General features: G+C 48.9%; 1 protein-coding gene across 2 annotated transcripts in view; it reads left to right on the top strand.

Annotated features, from left to right (window-relative positions):
- The window catches only part of MIER2 (MIER family member 2), a 31,078-nt gene that overhangs the window by 4,352 nt on the left and 5,443 nt on the right, over positions 1-21,283 (top strand). The window contains exons 2-14 of one of the 2 annotated variants that reach the window (XM_036314648.1): positions 2,990-3,080; positions 3,727-3,802; positions 4,487-4,629; positions 8,674-8,799; positions 9,427-9,550; positions 10,061-10,152; positions 10,598-10,667; positions 16,147-16,298; positions 16,891-16,972; positions 17,058-17,152; positions 19,017-19,141; positions 19,262-19,389; positions 20,816-21,245. In XM_036314648.1, coding sequence (XP_036170541.1) covers positions 4,495-4,629; positions 8,674-8,799; positions 9,427-9,550; positions 10,061-10,152; positions 10,598-10,667; positions 16,147-16,298; positions 16,891-16,972; positions 17,058-17,152; positions 19,017-19,141; positions 19,262-19,389; positions 20,816-21,245 — 1,559 coding nt within the window. In that variant the 5' untranslated portion in view covers positions 2,990-3,080; positions 3,727-3,802; positions 4,487-4,494. The remainder of the gene's footprint in view (positions 1-2,989; positions 3,081-3,726; positions 3,803-4,486; positions 4,630-8,673; positions 8,800-9,426; positions 9,551-10,060; positions 10,153-10,597; positions 10,668-16,146; positions 16,299-16,890; positions 16,973-17,057; positions 17,153-19,016; positions 19,142-19,261; positions 19,390-20,815; positions 21,246-21,283) is intronic. The other variant, XM_036314647.1, reaches the window with a different exon arrangement.

Raw genomic sequence — 21,283 nt, 5'->3', positions numbered from 1 at the left:
AGTGAAACAAGTAGTGCCCATCACACGGAGAACTAGGTGATGGGTAACTGGGGTGGTGAGGATTTGGGCTTCAGTAGCATCTGAACAAAAGAACAGTAAACTTAGAGGAGTGACGACAAAGGAAAAGGACTGAGTTTCTAAGGGCATCAAGTTGTGGGAAGGTAAACATGGGGGAACTAGTGGAAATTCAGGCGAGTTAGTAAGGTCTTGGTGTGCAGATTCTCTCTTGGTGCCATCTTGTCCCCAGTGATGAGGGGGCTCTCTTCCTGGTTTGGGGGGGCACCCTCACAGGAGGTTATGTTCTGCTTTCAACTCATCCCGTGTCTGGTTTTCTCAGTTGTCTTCTGTTTGAAATAATGCTTATGCCAGAGTGGTGTATTTTGGGGTGGCGTACTCTGAACCCCTAGGAGTGAAATTGCCAGTTAACACTGTGGTAAACTTTTGGAGGAACTGTAGATTGTTTCCCAAAGTGGCTGCTCCATTTTACATTCCCTCCTGGATGGTCTGCGTTCTTCCTGACACAACTTGTTCTGTCTTTTTAGTCATAGTCATTCTGTGGTTATGAAGTGGTATCTTACTGTGTTTTTTATTTGATTTCCCCTGATGTTGAATATTTTTTCACATGCTTATTGGCTGGCCATTTGTGTATCTCTGGAGAAATGTCTTTTCAGACCCTTAACCCATTTTAAAATAGGTTATCTTGTTATTAATGCATTGTAAGAATTCTTTATATATTCTAGATGCAAGTCCTTTTTCAGCTATATGATTTACAAGTATCTTTTCCCATTCTGTGAGCTGTCTTTTCACTTTCTTGATAATGTCCTTTGAAACACAAAAGTCTTTTATTTTTATGAAGTCCAGTTTATCAATTTTTTTTCTTTTGTTGCTTGTGCTTTTGGTGTCTTATCTCAGAAACCATTGCCTAGTCCAATGTAACAAAGATTTATCCCTATGTTTCTTTCTAAGAGTTTGATAGCTTTAGCTCTCATATTTAAGGTCTTTGACCTATTTTGAGTTAATTTTTGTAGATGGTGTAAGATAGGTGTTCAATTCTGTTCTTTTGCATGTGAATATCCTACTTGTCCTAGCATCATTGTTGAAAAGGCTGTTCATTCCCCATTGAATTGTTTTGTCACCTTTGTAAAAATTCAATTGATTGTATATATGTGGGTTTATTTTTGGATTCTCATTTCTATTCCTTTGATTTAAATGCCCAGCCTTATGCCAGTACCACATTGTTCTGATTGCTGTAGCTTTGTAGTAATTTTGAAATCAGGAATGTTCTCTTTCAAGATTGTTTTGGCTACTCTGGGCCCCTGGAGTTTGCATACTATTTTTGGAATCTGTTTGTCAGTAGACAAGTAAAAGCCAGCTGAGATTCTGATAGGGACCACATTGAATCTGTAGATCAGCTGGGAATATTGACATCTTAACCGTATTAAGTCTTCTGAGCCATGAATATAGGTTGTCTTTCCACTTATTTAGCTCTTTAATTTCTTTCAACATGTTTTGCACTTTTTAGAGTGTAAGTTTCTAACTTCTTTTGCTAAATTTATTCCTAAGTATTTTATTCTTGTTGAGGCTGTTGGAAATGAAATTGTTTTCTTAATTTTATTTTTGGCTTGTTAATTGTTAATATATGAGAATAAAAGTGATTTTTATATGTTGATCTTGTAATCTGCTACCTTGCTGAACTTATTTATTAGTTCAGATAAGTTTTTAGTGAATTCTTAGTACCTTCTATGCAAGATTATTTTGTCTGCAAAAAGAAATAGCTTTACTTTTCGCTTTCCATTTTGGATTCCTTTTATTCCATTTTCTTGCCCTGACTAGAACCTTCAGTGCTACTTTGAACAGACATGGTGAAGGCGGGCATTCCTGTTTTGTGCCTTTCATCACTAAGGGGTGTTTTTGGATTTCATCAGCGGGTTCTTTATGAGTAGTTTCCATTCTTTCCCTAGTTTGTTGACCTTTTAAAAAAATTTGAGGTTTTTATTATACCACAAAATATACCCATTTAAAATGTGTAATTCGGTGGTTTATAATATGCTCATAAAGTTTTAAAACTGTCACCTCTATCTAGTTCTGGGACATTTTCATCACCCCAAAAGGATGCCCAACCCCATCGGTAGTCATCCTACCCCCTCTTCAGTCCTGGGCAACCATGAATCCACTTTCTGTCTCTGGATTTGCTTGTTCTGGACATTTCACATAAATGGAATCACATACTGTGTGGCCTTTTGTGTTTTCAAGGTTTATCTACCTATTAATGTTTCACTTTTTTTCATGGCTGAGTCATATTCCAGTGTGTGTATAGACAACATCTTGTTTATCATTTGTATGCTGTAGGACTTTTGGGTTGCTTTATCTTTTGGCCTTTGTGAATCATGCTAATGTGTGAACATGTGTGTTTAGTATGGATGCATGTTTTTAGTCTTCTTCGGTATGTACTGGGAATGGAATTAAATGCTGGGTCATTTGATAACTCTGTGCTTACTTTTGGAGGAATTTCCAGGTGTCCCAAAAATGACTATTTTGCCTTTTGAAGGCTGGGACCCTTGTGTAATGGGCATGGCTGTCAGTGAATGCCTATTGGGTGTGTGCAGTAGGACTGTGTGTGGGCCTAGGTTACCTGGTCCCTGTGTCCTGGGTGAGTGATAACCACTATTAGCTACTGGCTGTGTCAGGCTCCTCACAGTCCCCTGTGGGTGTTGTTTTCCCACTTGGAGATGAGGACATTGAGGCTCTGATGTTTAGAGCTGCTGTATAAGCCTACTTCAGTGCATCCTCTGTGTGCTTGACTTAGGAGCAGGGGAGTAACTTCTAGCAGCTGCATGCCTAGTTCCACTATCAGTGTTCCCTCCTCAGCTCCTGGAAGCAGCTCACATGTGTAATCCCCCAGAGTCCAGATGAGGCCACTCGGAGAGCCAGGCTTGCTTTCGGTGGGCTCTAGGCTGGTTGAACTAACCCTTTTTCTCTTCCTTTGCAGGCCTCCTCGCTGGAGAGGCAGAGCCCTCAAGTGGTCTCCTGCCTTACTCACAGTTTGTGCCCCAGGGAGCCCGGATTACCGACAACAGCAGGTGCCTCCTTTGCCCCCACCTTCCTCCTGCCCGGGGCCGTCAGGGCCACTGTCATTGTAAGAGACAGAACCTTGCTCAGCCTGGCAAGACAGAGACGGTGTGCAGACGGAGTCCAGGGACAGGGGTGCAGACAGAGTGGCCAGGACTCTGTTTCCCATTCTGTACTGGGGCCAGGCTGCCCAGGGGAGGATCAGAGCGCCTGTGTCATGGCTGGAGGAAAATGGAGGGACTGAGGGAGGTAGAATGGGTGCTGAGTGGGCACCATCCTTGGGTGCCCTGCACATTCCCTGAGCTGGCCACCTGCCCCCACCCGCCTGGCCCCTGCACTCCTCCTACTGCTGCTGTGTGCTTTGGACTAACTTGGAGGACCAGCCTTGGCCTTCATGGCTCCATGACTTGGGTTGATTGAGACTTCGTTATTTTGTTTGTAAAATTCAACTTACTGAAGACCAATCATGGAGAGAGAGCAGTGGACACATCCTGGCTCTTTGGGGAAAACTAAAAATCTGGTAACATCTACCACCCATTGGGCCGTGCATGGGACACTGCTGTGGTGAAGAGGGAGAAGAAGGGACTGGCATTTGTTGGGCCTATTGCATGCTATTCATTGGCATTCTCCCTGTACTGTGCCTGCAATGACTCCCAGAAGTGGGTGTACAGCGTCACCCTTGTGTTTCCTGAGCTGAAGGCCTTGCCCAAGCCTTGCAGGCACCAGAAACCAGGTGTGGAGCCAGCTTTCTTGGGTCCCTGTGCTCTATTCATGCTGACTTATCTGGGGCTCATCTCTTCCTTGTCCACTTACTCTCTCCCCAGACCCTTGCAAGCATCTGTGGTCAGGAAAACACATCCCTAAAATGCCTAGAATTCGTGTGCAGTTAGCCAGGTGTGCTCTTGTCAGAAGTCCTTCTGTTGGAAGTTCCCACATTGTAGACTGACATTGCTGACTGCATGCATGTATAGACACAGCCACACACACACAGCTTCACATATGCACACAGCCTCATAATGCACACACGTATACATGCACACACACAGCCTTACACGTACTTGTGCACACGCATCCACACACTACATTCAGATGAGCACATGTCATGCATGTAGGTATACACAGCTGCATGCACACAGCCCCACCACGAGCACACATGCAGGCACATGTGCCTGCACACGTGTGCATGTGTATAAATGCACATGTACAGCCTAACACAGCTGCATTGATGCACATGTATGCACAGGCATGGCCTTTCATATATGCATGTACACACATGTGCACTGGCCTCCCACCGTGGGCTTTGTCCCTGGTGGCAGTTGGGCCACTGTTGCTTTTTCTACCTCAGCCATCTTCAGTCTCAGTGCGATGATGGAGATGGATGGGGTGAGGAGCTGATGCAGGTGGTGTCCCTCTATAGGTGTGTCAATGGGCTCTGCAGACCAGCAGTTCAACCTCGCCGAGATCCTGTCGCAGAACTACGGCATCCGGGAGGAGTGCGAAGGGACCACAAGACGCCCAGCACAGCCTGAGGAGGAGCTGGACAAGGACTTCATTTCCCAGGTACTTGGCTCAACTGAGCCCTGTACCCCGTGTGGGTGGAGCCCTGCTGGGCAAACTCCACGGTTTCTTTTGGCTGAATTGGTCTGCAAGCTGCTCAGATTCTGCAATGACAAGTTCTACTTGCACATCTGTTTGCAAAGTTCCAGGCCCTGTGCTAGAAGCTGAGGTCATAAGGGACAGGGCAGCTTGTCTTGCCTTCAAGGGGCTCTAGGGTTACAGAGTAGTGGGGTGGCTGGACATTAAACCTACCATTCTCAAACTTTTTGGCCTCAGAACTCCCCACCTTCTTAAAAATTATTGAGGATCTCAAACAACTTTGATGATGCAGTAAGCCCATTGTTAATAGAAATAACAGATTTTTATGAAAATGAAAAAATAACTTTTCCAAAACAAAAATAAAATTAAGGAAGAGCGGAATAGTTTTACATTTTTGTAAATCTCTGAATGCAGGAACAGTGTAAGAGAATCCAGCTGCTGTCCTGGCAGATGTGTCTGTTGTGATGTGTTCTTCTGGTTGAAGTGTGAAGCTGACTTCATGCAGATGATCATGAAAAAAGGGTGGAGAATTTAACAACCTTTCAGATAGTTACAGTTATTTTTTGATGCTGGACCAAAATTCAGCAACTAGTCATTTTGTAAAGGGTGATTGCAAAGTAGATTCAGTAGCCATATCAAATGAGCTTCCTGTACTTGGTTATGTCACAATCCAATGATCTTGAACTTGCTGTGGATCTTAACCCAGGTGTAACTTTGTCCTCTCTGCACTGATGACATGTTTGCAAAACCCTGACTTTCTAACAAGTAGATCTTCCACATGTTGACAGTTTACAATATAAAATCTAAAAACATACATTTGTTAATACCAGAGACCTGGGGGCTTAAACACCAGACATTTATTTTCTCATAGTTCTGGAGGCCAGAAGTCCCAAATCAAGGTCTTATAGGACTGTTTGTGGGGAGGCCCCTTCCTGGTGTGCAGACACTGTTCTTACCAGGTCCTCACATGGAGGGGAGAGAGTTTGCCTATCAGATCAGAAGTCAGGGCCCCACACTCATGATCCCGTTTAACTTTAAGTATTCCCATAAAGGCCCATCTCCAAATATAGTCAGTCAGGTTGGGGATTAGGGACCCAACATATGAATGGGGTGGGGAAACACAAACATTTAGTCCATAACAGTACCAACACTGATTTTATGAGACGTCTTTAAGTATTGGGATTTTTTTTTAAGGACTAACCATCGGGCATTTGTTTAGCTTGGTGTCATGGATCACTTGGTGCCAATTTGCTCTTATAACCAAAACAAATGTCTTCTCTTCAAAAAAGAAAAAAAATTTTTTAAAGTTCAACATGAATTTAAAATTTCTCAGAACTCTTATACCTAAATCAGCTATTTATTAGCTAAATACCTAGGTCTAGATTTTCTTAAAAACTAAGGTAAAAGCAGAAACCCTTTCATTTCGTATTGCCTATTACCAGAGGCTGTGGGAATTATCAAGTTCACATTGTCAGATCCATGTTTCCCAAAATTAGAATTTTTTGCTTAAAAGCTCATTTTACTCTCACAGCAATCACAGCAGTGATTTCTTTGGACGTAGCCTTCCACTTAGTTTGTGTCTGAGATGATGTCTGCCTGGTACCAGCTGACAGACTGTTGTTGTCTGCCCGCCATTTTTTTCTTTTTCTTTTTTTTTTTTATAATCCTAACCCGAGGATATTTTTTCCATTAATTTTTTTAGAGAGAGTGCAAGGCGGGAAGGGAAAGGGAGAGACATAGAGACAGAGAAAAACATTGATGTGAGAGAGACATCAATTGATTGCCTCCTGCATGTGGCCCAACCGGGACTGGGGATTGAACCTGCAACCCAGGTACATGCCCTTGACCAGGAATCAAACCTGTGACCCTTCAGTGCTCAGACCAATGCTCTAACCACTGAACCACGGGATATTCGTAATTGAAACTAGCATCTTTTTAAAACTGAGTGGGTGGCAGTAAGGAACATGCATTGGCGACTCACACACTTTGTGCTCCTGCCTCCACTGCAGGATGCTGTCCACGGACCATTGACTGCTCCATCAGCACAAGTGATAGAAGTATTGGCATCATAATGTTGTGAAGGTCCCAGGGAACCTGGGCATCTTTGGGCCACTGTGTGAACCCCTCCAACCAATGCATAATTAGAAACTATGATGTGTTATACAAGAACTTGGTTTAGAGGAAGGGCTGGGAGGAAGCTGGGTGGTCTTCCACAGCAATGGAAGTCCCAGCACAAGGGCAGGGCAGAAGTTGGTAGGGGTGGCAGATGTTGACCTCAGAAAGAATGAGAAGGAATGCTCAGGAGGCTAGAGGCTGACAATGACCCCTGGGGTCAGGACAGAGTGTGGTCAGAAGGAGTAGAGGTTTACAGGAGGGTGAGAAACCGATTTGAAAGCAATACTGGAGAGGAAGGTGGTAATAGTTTTTGTTTCTTTCTTTCTAATAATTAAATGTCTTATTTCTGGCCCTGGCTGGTTTGGCTTAGTGGATAGAGTGTTGGCCTGCAGACCGAAGGCTCCCGGGTTTGATTCTGGTCAAGGGCATGTACTTTGGTTGCAGGCTCCTCCCCTGCCCAGACCCTGGTCAGGGCTCGTTCAGGAGGCAACCAATCAATGTGTTTATCTCACATCGATGTTTCTCTCACTTTCCCTCTCTCTCCCACTCTAAAATCAATGGAAAAATATCCTCGGTGAGGATTAAAAAAACAAAAATCCTATATAATAAAAGGCTAATATGCAAATCAACCAAATAGCAGAACTACTGGTCGGTATGACATGCACTGACCACCAGGGGGCAGATGCTCAACACAAGAGCTGCCCCCTGGTGGTCAGTGGGCTCCCATGGGGGAGTGCCGCTCAGCCAGAAGCTGGGCTCATGGCTGGCGAGCGCAGTGTCGGTGGTGGGAGCCTCTCCTGCCTCTTTGGCAGCACTAAGGTTGTTCGACTGCTGGTTTAGGCCTGCTCCCTGCAGGAAGTGGGCCTAAGCCGTCAGTTGGACATCCCCTGAGGGCTCCCAGACTGGGAGAGGGCACAGGCCGGGCTGAGGGACCCCTCTGAGTGCATGAATTTCGTGCACCAGACTTCTAGTAAATAAATGAATGTCTTATTTTCTATTGGATGGGCTTTGAGTATGCTCTGGCTGGTGAGTTCAGTAGTTAGAGCATCGCCCCCATGGACCAAAGGGTCGCAGGTTCGATTCCTGGTCATGTATCTGGGTTGCAGGTTTGATCCCAGGCCCCAGTCGGGGCATGTGTGGAGGCAACCAGTCGATGTGTCTCTCACATCGATGTCTCTCCCTACCTCTCTCTCTTTCTCTTCCTCCCTCTCTTCCACTCTCTCTGAAAAAGCAATGAAAAGTATATTCTTAGCTGAGGATTTTAAAAAAAGAAAAAGAAAACAGTGTGAGTAGTTCTGGTGTTCCCAATCCTGCCTTCCTGTTCTGACTGCTGGGATTGTTCTGGCTGTGCATTGTTGCCCAGTGAGGGCTGACAGCATCTCTGTCACACTGATTGGGCATCTATCTCTTTACTTAGTGTACTGAGTGCTTTATAAAATCAGGTGGATGTTGGATTTTACCAGATGCATTTTCCACATTTGTCCAGACATTTATATGTCTTTGCCCTCTTGATTTATTGATGTCATGAGTTCTGTTAGATTTCTAGATAGCATGCCATCCTTGCTTTCCTGGAATCAAGTCTGAACGGTTTTGAGCAGGGAAGCTTTTCTGGGCAGTGCAGTGTGGACTCAGAGGCCAGTCCTGGCTCCACCCTTTAAGGCTGGTGACCTGGAGCACATACCTGACCTCTCTGGGCTCTGGTGTCTTATCTGTGCTATCCTGGGGGTTGTAAGGGAGTCCTTGGGTAAAGGTCTGGACCTGGGGTCTGCCTGGGGTGAGTTGCCAGAATGTGACAAATTGCCCCTGGTTGTGGTGGCTGCAGGGGCTCAGACAGGAGGAGGGGGAGCTGAACGCCTAGACAGCCCCTCCTGACAGAGCCCTATTCCCCCTCAGAGCAGTGACATGCCCCTTGATGAGCTGCTTGCCCTCTATGGCTATGAGACAACAGACCCCATCTCGGAGCGGGAGAGTGAGGGCAGCGATGCCACAGCCACCCTCCCAGACATGACCCTGGACAAGGTGAGTGGGGTCTCTTCCTGGAACTTGAGGGAAGATTTAGGGAGGGCAGGCATGAAGGCCTCAGAAAAGAAGAAGTGCAAGGCCTAGATTACTTCTTAGAGGGGACTCTTTTGCTCCCCAGGGTCATAGCTAGTGCATTCAGGGTTAGAGTGGCCACAGAGAGGGAGCTGCGATGAAAAGACTCTGACCACTGGCCAAAAGAGGGGCAGAGTGGAGACTGGGCTGGAGTCATGCAGCTGGGAAGGAAGAGAATGAGTGAGGTCCCGACTCTCCAGTCCTGACAGGTCAGGGGTGGTGCCAGGAGGAGGGCTTTATTACCAAAGCTGAAAAACAGATGCACAGGGAGAGAGCAGTGGCTGGGGGTCTAACCATCCCAAGGCAGACATAGGTGATATTCCTTTCTGGACTGCAGGGTGTGGGCTCAGGGACACAAGCATCCATGCTGGCAGCCTGGCTGCCCTGCCCTGGCCCCTAGTCTCATCTGCAAAGTGGGAAGAGCAGCCCCACGTGAGCCCTTGCTGTTCCCAGAGGGAGGACCATCCAGTTAGTGTCACCGTTGTTGTTATTAGTGTTATCTTAAGATTGTTAAAGCAAACTGCAAAAATGTTCTTTACTTTTTGTTAAAAGGAACAAATAGCGAAGGATTTGCTTTCAGGGGAAGAAGAGGAAGAGACACAGTCCTCGGCCGATGATCTCACCCCATCTGTTACCTCCCACGAGGCTTCTGACCTTTTCCCTAGCCAGAGTGGACGTAGGTGTCCTGCCTGCTCCTCCGCTTGGGCTGGGGCGAGCAAGGCTCTAGTGATGCGGACGGGGGGCCCTGGGCTACTCGGGGGAAATAACTCAGACGCAGACGTATGGTGCCGCTGGGGTGCCCTGTCTCTATCTGAGTCTCTTTGGGGTTTTCGTCTCCCTGGCCAGTGAGCCGAGACTCTTTGGCTTTAGTTTACAGGAGGAGGGAATGTGTTGATTCCTATAGCTTTTGGAATCAAAAGGCCTGTCAGATATGGGGGCAGTGTCCCAGCAGCACGAGATGCTGGGGGCTCACAGCTGGCAGTTAGCAAATCCCCACACCTTTGCCCATGGCGCACCTGTCATCTGGCCAGGGCTTGGGACATGCCTCTTCTCAGGAGTGGCATGGTGTGGGGGTCAAGTGGATGGAGAGTGGGATGGAGGCGGCAGCAGGGAAGACCTGGGATACACTAGCTGGGGAGCTACCCAGTGGCACAGATGCATCTCACCTGCATCCCCTTTCCCAAAGCCCGCTTCCTGACTGGCACAGAGAAAGAGCTGGGCTCTTCCACCTCATCAGACACTGAGGAGGACCCTCTTCCTGCCAACAAATGTAAGAAGGTATGTGGCCCTGACCCTGCAGTACCTTCAGCATGAGTCTCTGCCTGGTCCTGGGGCGAAGACAAATGCACAGCCTCTGAGAAGTGGGCTGCTCTGGGACTTGGCCATGGTGTTGGGACCTTGGGCCCGTGCTGCTGTAGCATTGGCTGGCCTGGGGATGTGGCCCCAAGGTCCTGTCCTGAGTGCTCTGAGCTGGGCATCAGGACACCTGGGTCCTTGGGCCTCATCCCCTTGATACATGACTGGCTATACTGAACAGATGGACAAGTAGATGGAGACACATGGTGACTCACACACCCACACACACCCAGGTCTCTGCCTCCCATTCTCAGACCATAGGACTTGGCATCTGTGGAAAGATTGCACCGACCAACACAGCCCTGGGCTCTGAAAAATGGCTGGGCCTCCCACCTGCCCTGACTCTCCTGTGTCTTTGTCTTTGCAGGAGATCATGGTTGGGCCTCAGTTCCAAGCCGACCTCAGCAACCTGCACTTGAATCGCCATGGTGAGAAGAGTAAGTGGGGCCTGGATCATGGTGGGGACAGGGAAAAGAAGATGAAAACCGCACTCCAGTCAAGAAGGAACTTGCTGCACATCCAGTCAGACTTAGTTCCCCAATCCTCTGAGGGCTCAGGCTGGCTCAGGTGCCTGCGCTGTGCCAGCTGTGGCAGCAGGTTTGCAGAGCGCTCAGTGGGCAGGAGGAAGTAAGGGAGACTTGCCTCCTGCCCAGGGCTTTGCACTTTTCTCTGGGCACTCATGCTCTTCCCCACTTAGTCCACAGGCCTCTCCTTTACCTTGTCTGTGTCCTGTCTCAATATCCTCCAGAACCAGTGTCCCTCTGTCCGGCTTTGTCTTTCAGGGTACTCCCTAACTTGGACTTGATATTTGTATGCCTGTCTGTAGAGGCTTTTGTTTTTTAAGGTAGGAATTGTTGCCTCCATTTATAGGTGAAGAAAACAGGATGTGAAGTCATTTACCTACTGAGTCTTGTTTTTCTTGCCCCACAGCCTCTACAGGCTCGGGACTGGCACTCATTTTTCAGGAGGCTTTTCTAGATAATTCAGCAGCCAGGGTTGGGGGTAGGGTGGGACAGACAAGGGAGACAGAGACCCTTAGTAAAGGGTAAGGCCTCCCAGGGCAGAGGCTGGGATATTGGTGTGATGTGATGTGCTTGCTTTGTTGAAGGCAGTTTGGGCAAAGGATGGCAGACAGGAAGGTGAAGTTAAGCTGGGCCACAAGGGACACTGCAAGTGAATCTCTGCATCTGACCACACCTGGGACCCTCCCCCAGAGAAACTCACCTGTACACACCTTAGCCACACCCTTAGAGGGGCCAGAGCTGTGCCAGCTTTGGTCTGGACCCTAGCCGTGGAGTATGTCCTGCCCTTGCTCTGACCCCCAAGCTTGCCTGTAGGGAACAGGTCTTTGGTACTGTGGGGATGGGAGCTGGCCTCTCACTCATGTTACACTGTGAGATTAGACCCATGTGTGTGGCATGTGCATCTTGTGTGTCATGTTCCCTGTATGGATGTACTACATTGGTCAGCTCTTCTCCTATTGGCTGATACTATGGTTGTCTGCAGCTGTGGTTATGAACATCCTCAGGTGTGTCTTAGTGGACACACTCATTCCTGGATAGATGACTGAGGGGCATATGGGGGCCTACATTAGGCCTGTGGATGCTGCTTAGAGGACTCTACCAGCAGGATGCGCGTCTCCAATGGTCCACGTCCTCATCAACACTTGATATTATCTTTCTTGTTGCTTTTAGCCCTTTGGGTGGGTTAAGTCATGTCTCTTGGTAGCTTTCATTTGCATTTCTCTGATGAGTAATACTTGGTCTACTGTCTTATGCGAAGAGCCTGCTCCAGGCCTTTCCCATTTTTTAAAAAATATATATTTTATTGATTTTTTACAGAGAGGAGGGGAGAGGGATAGAGAGTTAGAAACATGGATGAGAGAGAAACATCCATCAGCTGCCTCCTGCACACCCCCCACTGGGGATGTGCCCGCAACCAAGGTACATGCCCTTGACCGAAATCGAACCTGGGACCCTTGAGTCTGCAGGCCGACGCTCTATCCACTGAGCCAAACTGGCCAGGGCTGTCTTCCTCTTTCTTATTTGCGGGGCTCCTCCTGCGTTCTGGATGCAGGTCCTGTGTGGGCGCTGTGCACTGCACGTTTTCTCCCAGAGTCCAGCTTCCCAGTCAGGATTTTAGCCCGCTGTGTTTGCTGTTGAAGGAGTCGCCACAGGTCTGGCAGATAATCTCCTTTATTGACTTAATTTGATTTTTGTTTTATGATTGGAGGTTGGATTCTGGGTCCATTTTACTCCCCATATGAATATTCAGTTGCTCTGGCACCACATATTGAAAAGGTAATTTTTCCTCCACTGAATTGAAGTGGTGCCTGTGTCGAAAACTAACTGTTGGTGGTGTGTGCGCTGTTTCTGGGTTTCTGCTTCCACATTGGGGTATGCAGGTCCTCTAGCTGTGAAGTATTGTTGCATGTTCATGTAAGTTTGTAAATTAGCTTGTCTGTTGCCGTGACACTGCCTGTCATTTTATTTTGTGTTTGTCCTTGGTAGGCTTTGTGGTCAGGTTTGCTGGAAGTGCCTTTTACTAACATCAGGGAGAATTTGTGTGAGATTGTTACGATTTCTTCTTTATATGTTTGGAAGAATTCCTCAGTGAAGCTGTCTGGGCCTGGGTTTTACTTTAGTTTCATGTTTGTGGAAGAAGATTTTTAGTTACAAATTCAATATAGTTAATAATATAGCTCTATCTAGAGTTTCTGTTTGTTTTGATATGTTGCATTTTTGAGGCATTTATCCCACTAGTAAGTTATTAACTTTATTATAAAAAAGATTGTAATATCCTATCTTATTAATGTCTGTAGGATCTATAATGATGTCCCCTTTTTGAGTCCTGATATTGGTATTTTGCATTTTCTCCCTTTCAGTCTCTCTTGATCAGTCTTATTAGGAGTTTGTTACTTTTATTGCCCTTTACCAGGATTTTTCTCTGTTGTCTGATGGCTACTTAATTCATTTTTATTTTTATCTGTATTTCTTCCCTCATAGTTGATTTCATTTTAGTTTGTTATTCTGTAGTTCACATTGTGATAACTTCTCCCACTCAGGGGTGTTTTAGAAGCATTCTGTTTCATTTCCAAACATTGGGAATTCCTAGTTATCCTACTGTTACTGATTTCTAGTAGAAGTCCAATGAACATACTCTGTGATTTCAGTCCTTTGAAATGAGTTGAGCCTTGTTTTATGGCCAGTATTTAGTCTATTTTGTAAATGCTGCTTTCTGTTTTTATATTTGAAGTGTATTTTCTGTGTATGGCATATTTTTGGATCTAATTTTTTTTAATCCAGTTTGATTCTCTTTTGCGTTTTAATAGAGAGTATGTAGTCCAGTTACATTTTGGACTATTTTTCATGCAATTGTGAAAATAATTGGGATAAGTTACCATCTTCTGTGTGTTTTTCCTTTGTTCTATCTGTCCCCCCCCCCCTTTTATTTTATTTGTCTTCTTTTTGATTAGTCAAGTAGTTTTATTCTATTTTTTCCTCCTCTTTGATATGATGTTTTCATTTTTATATTACCTTTTCAGTAATTATCCTACCTTATGCTGCAAGAATTTTTAAAACATCAGTACTTGACTATTTAGTCAGGGGCACTGATCTCATTTCCCTTAGATTGTCAAATAAAAAAAATGGCAACAGTCAACACAAATAATAGCTGTCTGGTGTGAATAAATCAAAATTATACAGCATATTTTAGTCAGATTGGCAAAACATACATTTTTTGGTGTGCTGTCGAATTTTAGTAACTAGTTTATGTGCGCCATGAGATGAGAAAGGTTGAGAATTGCTGCTTTAAATAAGTGCATTCTAATCCCCTCATCTGTCCTGCCTGTTGTGCTGCTGCTGCTTCTGCAGGAACTGCATGTGCCACAGTGACAACGTTGTGGTTTTCATGCCGGATGTTCCCTATGGTTATTCACAACTGCCTGGGTAGTACTGTTCACTCCCTCCAGCTTCCATTTGGGATAATTTCCTTCTACCTAAGAACTTGCTCTTTAATATTTCTCGTGATGTTGATGAATTCTTTCAGCTTTTGTTTATCTGGGAAATCTTAATCTTGATTTCACTTTTTAAAAAATATGTTTTTTTTGATTTTAAAGAGAAAGGAAGGGAGAGGGACATAGCGATAGAAACATCGATGAGAGAGAAACATCAATTGACTGCTTCCTGCACGCCCCCTACTGGGGATGGAGCCCGCAAGTTGGGCATGTGCTCTGACCGGGAATTGAACCAGTGCAGTGACCTCTTGGTTCATGGGTCAATGCTCAACCACTGAGCCACACTGGTGGGCTGATTTCACTTTTGAAGGTATTGTCATGGGTCTAGTTTTCTAGATTTGCCCGCTTTTTCTTCTCACGTGTGAACCGTTTTGTTCCATTGTCTTTGGTATCTGTTGTTTCTGTGTAAGTCAGGTGTCTGTCTTACTGTTTGTGTTGGAAACCTTGTTCATTGTTTCCCTGCAGGTTGATTACATTTTCTTTTGTCTTCTAGCATTTTTACCAGATGAGCCCAGATGTAGTTTTCTTTGACTTTGTCCCTACTTTTTGTGATCTGGAGTTTGGTGTCATGCATCAGTTTCGGAGAATTCTTGGCCATTGTCTCTTCAGATTTTCTTCTGTCCCATTTTTTGTTCATGTCTTCCTTGACTCAATTATACATATGACTGTCTTCTTCATCCCCTAGCTATGTTCTCTTCAAATTCAGTTTAATTCCTTCTCTTTAATTTTTATTGAATTCTTTCAATTTCATTGATCATGTCTTCTGCTATGTCCAGGCTGCTATTAGAGCTGTTCAGTGGGTTCATAAACTCACAGGTTGTATTTTCCAGTCCTGGAAAGTCCATGTGATTCTTTAAAGTCCTGTCTGCTAACTCTGATTTCCAGCCATTTGTGGATTTACCTCTGTTCCATGGATTTTCTCTCACATTCACATGCTAGGCAGGTGGAGGGCTAAGGTTGCAGGATGATGTTATTTTATTTTTTCCAGAGAGTGGCCTGTGGTCCTCTTGGGCCAACCACCCTGGCCAGGCTGGGACTTGAATCAATATGGGGGGGGCTCTTGCATTGGGAGAGGTCACAGCTTCTGTGGTTCTCGGCACCAACCCAGGAGTTGTTGGTTCCCAGTCAATTTCCCAACCAGAGACATTCCAACACAGGAGCCGTTTTTCTTCGTGTGTTTTTCACTTTCTGGCCACTGTACTGGGCAGTTCGGTTTGTGGTCCCTGTGACTCTTCCCTAGTTAGTTAAGAGGTCCTGGCACTGGGGTCTTTCCAAACTCAGCCCTGCGATCTCCCTTCTGTCTCCCCATCAGGTCCCTCCCCAGCTAGAGGTTGCCACCCACTGCCTGCATGGGACAGGACTCCCCTTCCCTGGGCAAAGTACACTCAAATGTGGCTTGTAGGATGCAGTGGTTAGAGTGGTTGTTACCTAAGCGAGACCACTGGGACCCAAGTTCTCACTGCCATTGAGTCCAGGCTCTTCACTCAGCTTCCTTGGGACTCTGTTGTTCAAGACTTGCAAACTGTGCAAATGGCTTTACCCTCCCTGACCCGTTACCTACAACTCCCTCCCCTAAGGCCATGCTCAGAAGTCCCCCCTTCCTCAACGCAGACTACCTCCTGCCTCCTCCAGGAGGCTGCCTTGGATTTCCCAGCTGGGAAGCACCCAGTTGGCCTCCCACAGCTTCCGCCTTTTGTTGTTGCCCTGACCACCTCTGGCCTGGAGGGGTGTGTAAGGGATGGGTCCAGGTCACAAGAACTGGACATACAAATTAGCAACTGTCCTTTGGAGGTGCTGTGATAGCCAACCTGGTGGATGCTTGTGGGGAGGGAGTGTGTATTCTTCGAGGTGTGGGAATGGAATTTGTGCCCACTGCTGACCCTGGCACTCCCTCTAAACAGTTTATGAGAATGATGACCAGCTGTTGTGGGACCCCAACATCCTCCCTGAGAGGGAGGTGGAGGAGTTCCTGTACCGGGCAGTCAAGCGGAGATGGCACGAGACGACCGGGTCTCAGCTCCCAGAGGGAGAAATGGTGAAAGATAGTGAGCAGGTAGGCAGCATGCTGGGTGGTGTGAACACCCCCATATCCTTGTCCCGATGGTGGTGTAAATGCCCCTGCATGTTCCCACCTTGATGGTGAGGTAAATGCGCTCTGATAGCCCCACCCCAATAGTGATGTGAATGCCCTCATTATCCCTACCCTGATGGTGTGAACACCCTGGATATCCCTGCCCTGATGATAATGTATATATATGCCTCAAACATCCCTGCCCTGATGGGGTAAATGCCCCCAGTATATCCATCTTGATTGTCATTTGAACACCCCCATATCACTTCCCTGATGGTGTTATAAACATTCCCCATATCCACAGCTGATGGTGGGGTGAACACCCCCATATATCCACCCGGATGATGAATTAAATCCCCCCCAATACCCCTGTCCAAATGGTGTGTGTACCCCTATATGCCTGCCCTGATGGTGGCATGATTGCGCCTATTTCCCCTCTCTGATGGTAGGGTAAACCCCCAATATCCTCGCCCTGATGGTGGTGTGAATGCCCCATACGCCTGCCCAATGGTGGGGTAAATGCTCCTGCTATTGCTGCTGGTGAGCAGGTGGGAAGAGGCTTTCCCTCCCCCAGGCGCTGTATGAGCTGGTGAAATGCAGTTTCAATGTGGAGGAGGCTCTGCGGAGACTGCGGTTTAACGTGAAGGTGATCCGAGGTGAGTGCCCTGCCTGCCCACCCCCACCCTTACTAGCTGTCCTGGTCTGGGCACTGCTGACGCCACTGCCTCCTCCTGGTTGTAGATGGGCTCTGTGCTTGGAGTGAGGAGGAGTGTAGGAACTTTGAGCATGGCTTCCGAGTGCACGGGAAAAACTTCCACCTAATCCAGGCCAACAAGGTGAGGACACAGCCCATCCTGCTCCCATTGGGCTGCACCATGGCCTCCTTGGGGCTGGAAAGAACCTGGGAGCCTGGGCACATGGCACCCTACACCCCACAACATGAGTTTGTGACTCCCTTTCCCAGGCTCTTGAGGGTCCTCTGAGCTGAGGGCGAAAGCCCTGGTTTCCGCCTCTCACTCCTGCATGCCTGCTATCACATTCTAGTCTCCTCTGTGAAGCCACTTCCTTCCCCCAAGAAGGCTCCAATATGGGAAATGAACATGATGGCATCTCAGTCTCAGAGAGCTCCACCACCTGTGCCAGAGCCTGTGCTGCTGTACTGACTGCCAGCCTGGACCCCACTCTCAGCCTCCAGCCATGGGGAACAAGGGTCTCTTAGTTTGATCGAACCAAGGAAATAGGTCTCTCCTGCCACCTGTGACAAATGCTCATGACCAGAGGGGCTGCTGAGTACCAAGGCCCTGCCCTCCCCTGGACCTGAGTCCACCTGTTTTTCTTAGACCTGAGCTACTTTTCTTCCTCTGGACCTGAGTCCCCATGTCCTTCCTAGACGTAGGTCCCTCTCCCTGGATTCTGGCTGGATATGCTCCTATGACACTGTCTCAGAGTCTGAATTTCCCTTCGTCTTGCCATGGCTCTCTCTCCTCACCCATCTCCTAGTGGGTTTTTGCCCTTCTAGGGAAGCAGCCCTGGCCCCTTCCTCCTATTCATGGTGACACAGCTTGTAGAGAAGCAGGGCCTGGCTGAAACCTAGCTCACATTCAGGGCCTCTGTCCTCTCTTGGGAGGTTGGAGTAAGTGAGAATCTGTGCTGGGACAGAGGATGCTCAGCTGGCCTGCCCAGTGTCGTTTCAGGTGGCACTAGATTCTCTAGGCAGATCAGCTCCCGGGTGGCCTGATGCAGTGCGCTGTTCCCTGCATTTCCACTGCAGCCGAGGCTGCTTCTGTGAGCAAAACTTCACATGCATCCCTTCCACATGCCTGCCCCATGGTTACCACACACGCTGTAAGTTTGCACCTACCCTGGCCCCACGGAGGCTGTGACGCTCTCACTATCAGTCAGACCCCCTGATGCACAAGGGTGTCATTGGGAAGAGGGGACAGCTCGTGTGTGCCCTGCCTGCCCCCCTGGTTCCCAGGCCTCCCTGGGCTCTGTTGTCTGTCCCTCATCCTGGGGACCAGCAGGTTTCTCACATGGACCTGTAACAGCCCTGGCCTTGCTGTGGGGCTCATCCAAAGTGAAGATGCCCCAAGAGGTGTTGCCAGGTGGCATCCAGCTCCATGCTGGACTGTCCCTTATCTTTCTAGGGTGCTGTGTATGTGACCTGAGTCAGGGTTCATGAAGCCCCAATGTGTCCTTTAATGGCATTTCATGTGCTCATGGACAGCTCTCCCTTGGGGTGTTAGTGATGTTCCGTGGGAAAAGCAAGCTTGGCCAGGTTGCATGTTGTCCTCTCTGGGTAGAGTCTCTGTCCCTGGTGTCTGCAAGAGGGCTCGTTTTCCCCCTCTGCTGGGCCTGCGATGAGCAGAGGATGAGGTGGACACTTTTGGGAGCTTGGCGAGGTCTGAGGAAAGGGAAGTGGACACTGGACACATGGACCCAGAGTGAAGAAGAATGGGGCCCCATGTCAGCAGGTGGTGGAGCTCTCTGAGATTGAGGTGCCATGTTCAAGGCAAAAGGATGAGCCCTGGACATGGGGGTGGCCTGTGAGCCTTAGATGGGGGCTGGAGGTGGGTTCAGAGGACACTGGGATTGTGGCAGGTCTTTGAGAGCGCTGGTTGCTGTAACCTGTTCCCGCTGCCCTGGGAAGCAGAGGGAGCTGGGCGTGTGGGGCCCAGATGACACCACACTGTCCCTCAGGTGCGTACAAGGTCTGTGGGCGAGTGTGTGGAATACTACTACCTGTGGAAGAAGTCTGAGCGCTATGACTACTTCTCCCAGCAGACGCGGCTGGGCCGGAGGAAGTACGGCCCATCAGGAACTACGTATGTGTGGCGGGCTTCCAGCAGGACCTGGGGTCAGGGGACGACTGGGAGTCCCAGGGAGCACCTCCTGCCTGCGGCAGCTGTCTCTCTGCAGTCCCCCATGGTGCCATCTTTCCACAGGGATACAGACCAGGACCTAGATGGCAGTGACCCCGATGGCCTCGCCCGTCCCCGCTCCTCACCGCCCCCGCCCCCTGCCGCTGATGGCCTAAGCCCTGAGCAGGACCCTCTGGCACGGATGCACATAGGTAAGAATGTGGGTGGGCCCCTATCTTTGGGGGAGCACCCTTGTAATGCACTCTGACCTGTGCCAGTGAACACTAAGGAGCAGGTGTCTGGGAACCATTGTCACTTCACCCCATGGAGCTTGTTGGTTTCCCATATGGAGAACTGTGTGCCCTGCAGCCCAAAGTAGGGTCTCCTCTCGGCCCCAGGTGGTTGGGCCCCTCTCTGGGGCTTGGGTGTGGGACTCCTCTCTGGATCCCAGGTAGTTGCAGGGACTCCTCTCTGGTCTAGGTGGTTGGGGCTCTCCTTTCTGGGCCCCAAGTTCGAGGACTTCTCTCTGCATCCCCGATGGTTGAGGGGGCTCCTTTCCGACTCCAGGGCAGAGGGCTCCTCTCTGGGTCTCTGGTGGTTGGGTGGGCTCCTTCTTGGCCTCATGTTGGGGGGCTTTTCTCCGGGCCCTGGGTGGTCGAGGAGGTGAATTTCTGGTCCCAGGTTGGGGGCTGTTCTCTGGACACCAAGTGATTGGTGGTGTGGAGGGGAGCTCTTCTCTGGGCCCCTGGTTAGGGGGCTCCTTTCCTGGTCCCAGGTTGGGGGTGGTTCTCTCTGGGCCCTGAGTGGAGAGGGCTCCTCTCTGGGTGCCAGGTGGTTGGGGGGCTTCTTTCTGAGCCCCAGATTAAGGGGGCTCCTTTCTGGGTTCCAGGTTGGAGATTCCTCCCTGAGTCCAAGGCCAGGGGGCTTCTCCCCAAGCCTAGGTTGGGGGGCTTCTTTCTGGGCCTCAGGTGAGGGTTGCTTAGCCGGAGCCGCATGTGGGAGGTTTGGGATATCTGAGCCCTCCCCAGCATCCTGGGCCCAGGGCTACACCAGAGCAAGACAAGGCCCAGTTAGTAACTTCAGTTTCTGGAGGCGAACACAGAGGGAAGGACAAAGACCTTTGCTCTCTGAGTCTACTGGGCTCGGGTTTAGCTTGTCCCCTGGTTCCAGAATCTGGTTGGTCTCATATTTGCCTGGGAGGGCATCCACACCTACCCATCCCGGCGTTGCCTGTCATGCCCCTGTGTACAGAGCTCCACAAATGGCACGTTTACCTTGACTTGGCAGTGCGCTCAAGCATTGTGTTGTTGTTTTGAATCTGTTGTGTTCTGTTCTGTTTGAAAAACAGGAGTCACAACCTTCCAAGGCAGGGCCTTAGCCTGGGTACAGTTTAGTATAACTGGTTTCTTTTGTGGTCATGTGTATTTCATGTATTTGTATGAAAACATCAGTGACGAGGGGTCTATAGGCTTTGCTTTCCCTGACAGAGATTTGGCTGGAGCCTGCATAGGTTGCATCCTGAGGACAAAAAGTGTGATTTTTAAGCTAATGCACCTTAGCCAGGATGGTTGTGGATCCTGGGAGGGCTGGGCGTGGCTGCTGCTGGGGCCTGGCCTCAGCCGCGTTCTCCCCTTCTAGAGCCGCTGAGCATGGACGGTGTGACTGGCAGTGTTGGTGAACCCGAGGGAGGCTCCAACAGCCTCCCATCCTTGGAGCAAGAGCCCTGTCTGTTCCAGCAACTGGACACCCCGCCAACTGTGCCCGTGCCCCAGCAGCCCCCAGCCCTGGCCGAGCCGGCCTTCTGCCCCTCCGCTGCAGCTGCTCCAGAGCCCAGCACCAGCTCGAGACTGGCTGTGGACTTGGCCCTGCCAGGGGCCCTTCCTGAGGAGCTGCCCCAGGTCTCCAGCCACGTGGATATGGATGGAGAGCCCGAGGAAGCTGTGGCCCCTGCACAGGTGGCCTTGTCGGTCACTGAGTTTGGACTCATTGGCATTGGGGATGTGAATCCTTTCCTGGCTGCCCACCCAGCGTGCCCGGGCCCTGGGCTGCACTCGGAGCCCCTGTCACAGTGAGTGCAGCCCCCACCCTAGGGGCCCCCAGCCTCAG

Source organism: Myotis myotis, unplaced genomic scaffold, assembly GCF_014108235.1.
Source record: "Myotis myotis isolate mMyoMyo1 unplaced genomic scaffold, mMyoMyo1.p scaffold_m19_p_6, whole genome shotgun sequence".
Taxonomy (NCBI): Eukaryota; Metazoa; Chordata; class Mammalia; order Chiroptera; family Vespertilionidae; genus Myotis; species Myotis myotis.
The sequence above is the reverse complement of the archived record's forward strand: the minus strand, read 5'-3'. Positions and strand labels throughout refer to the sequence as shown.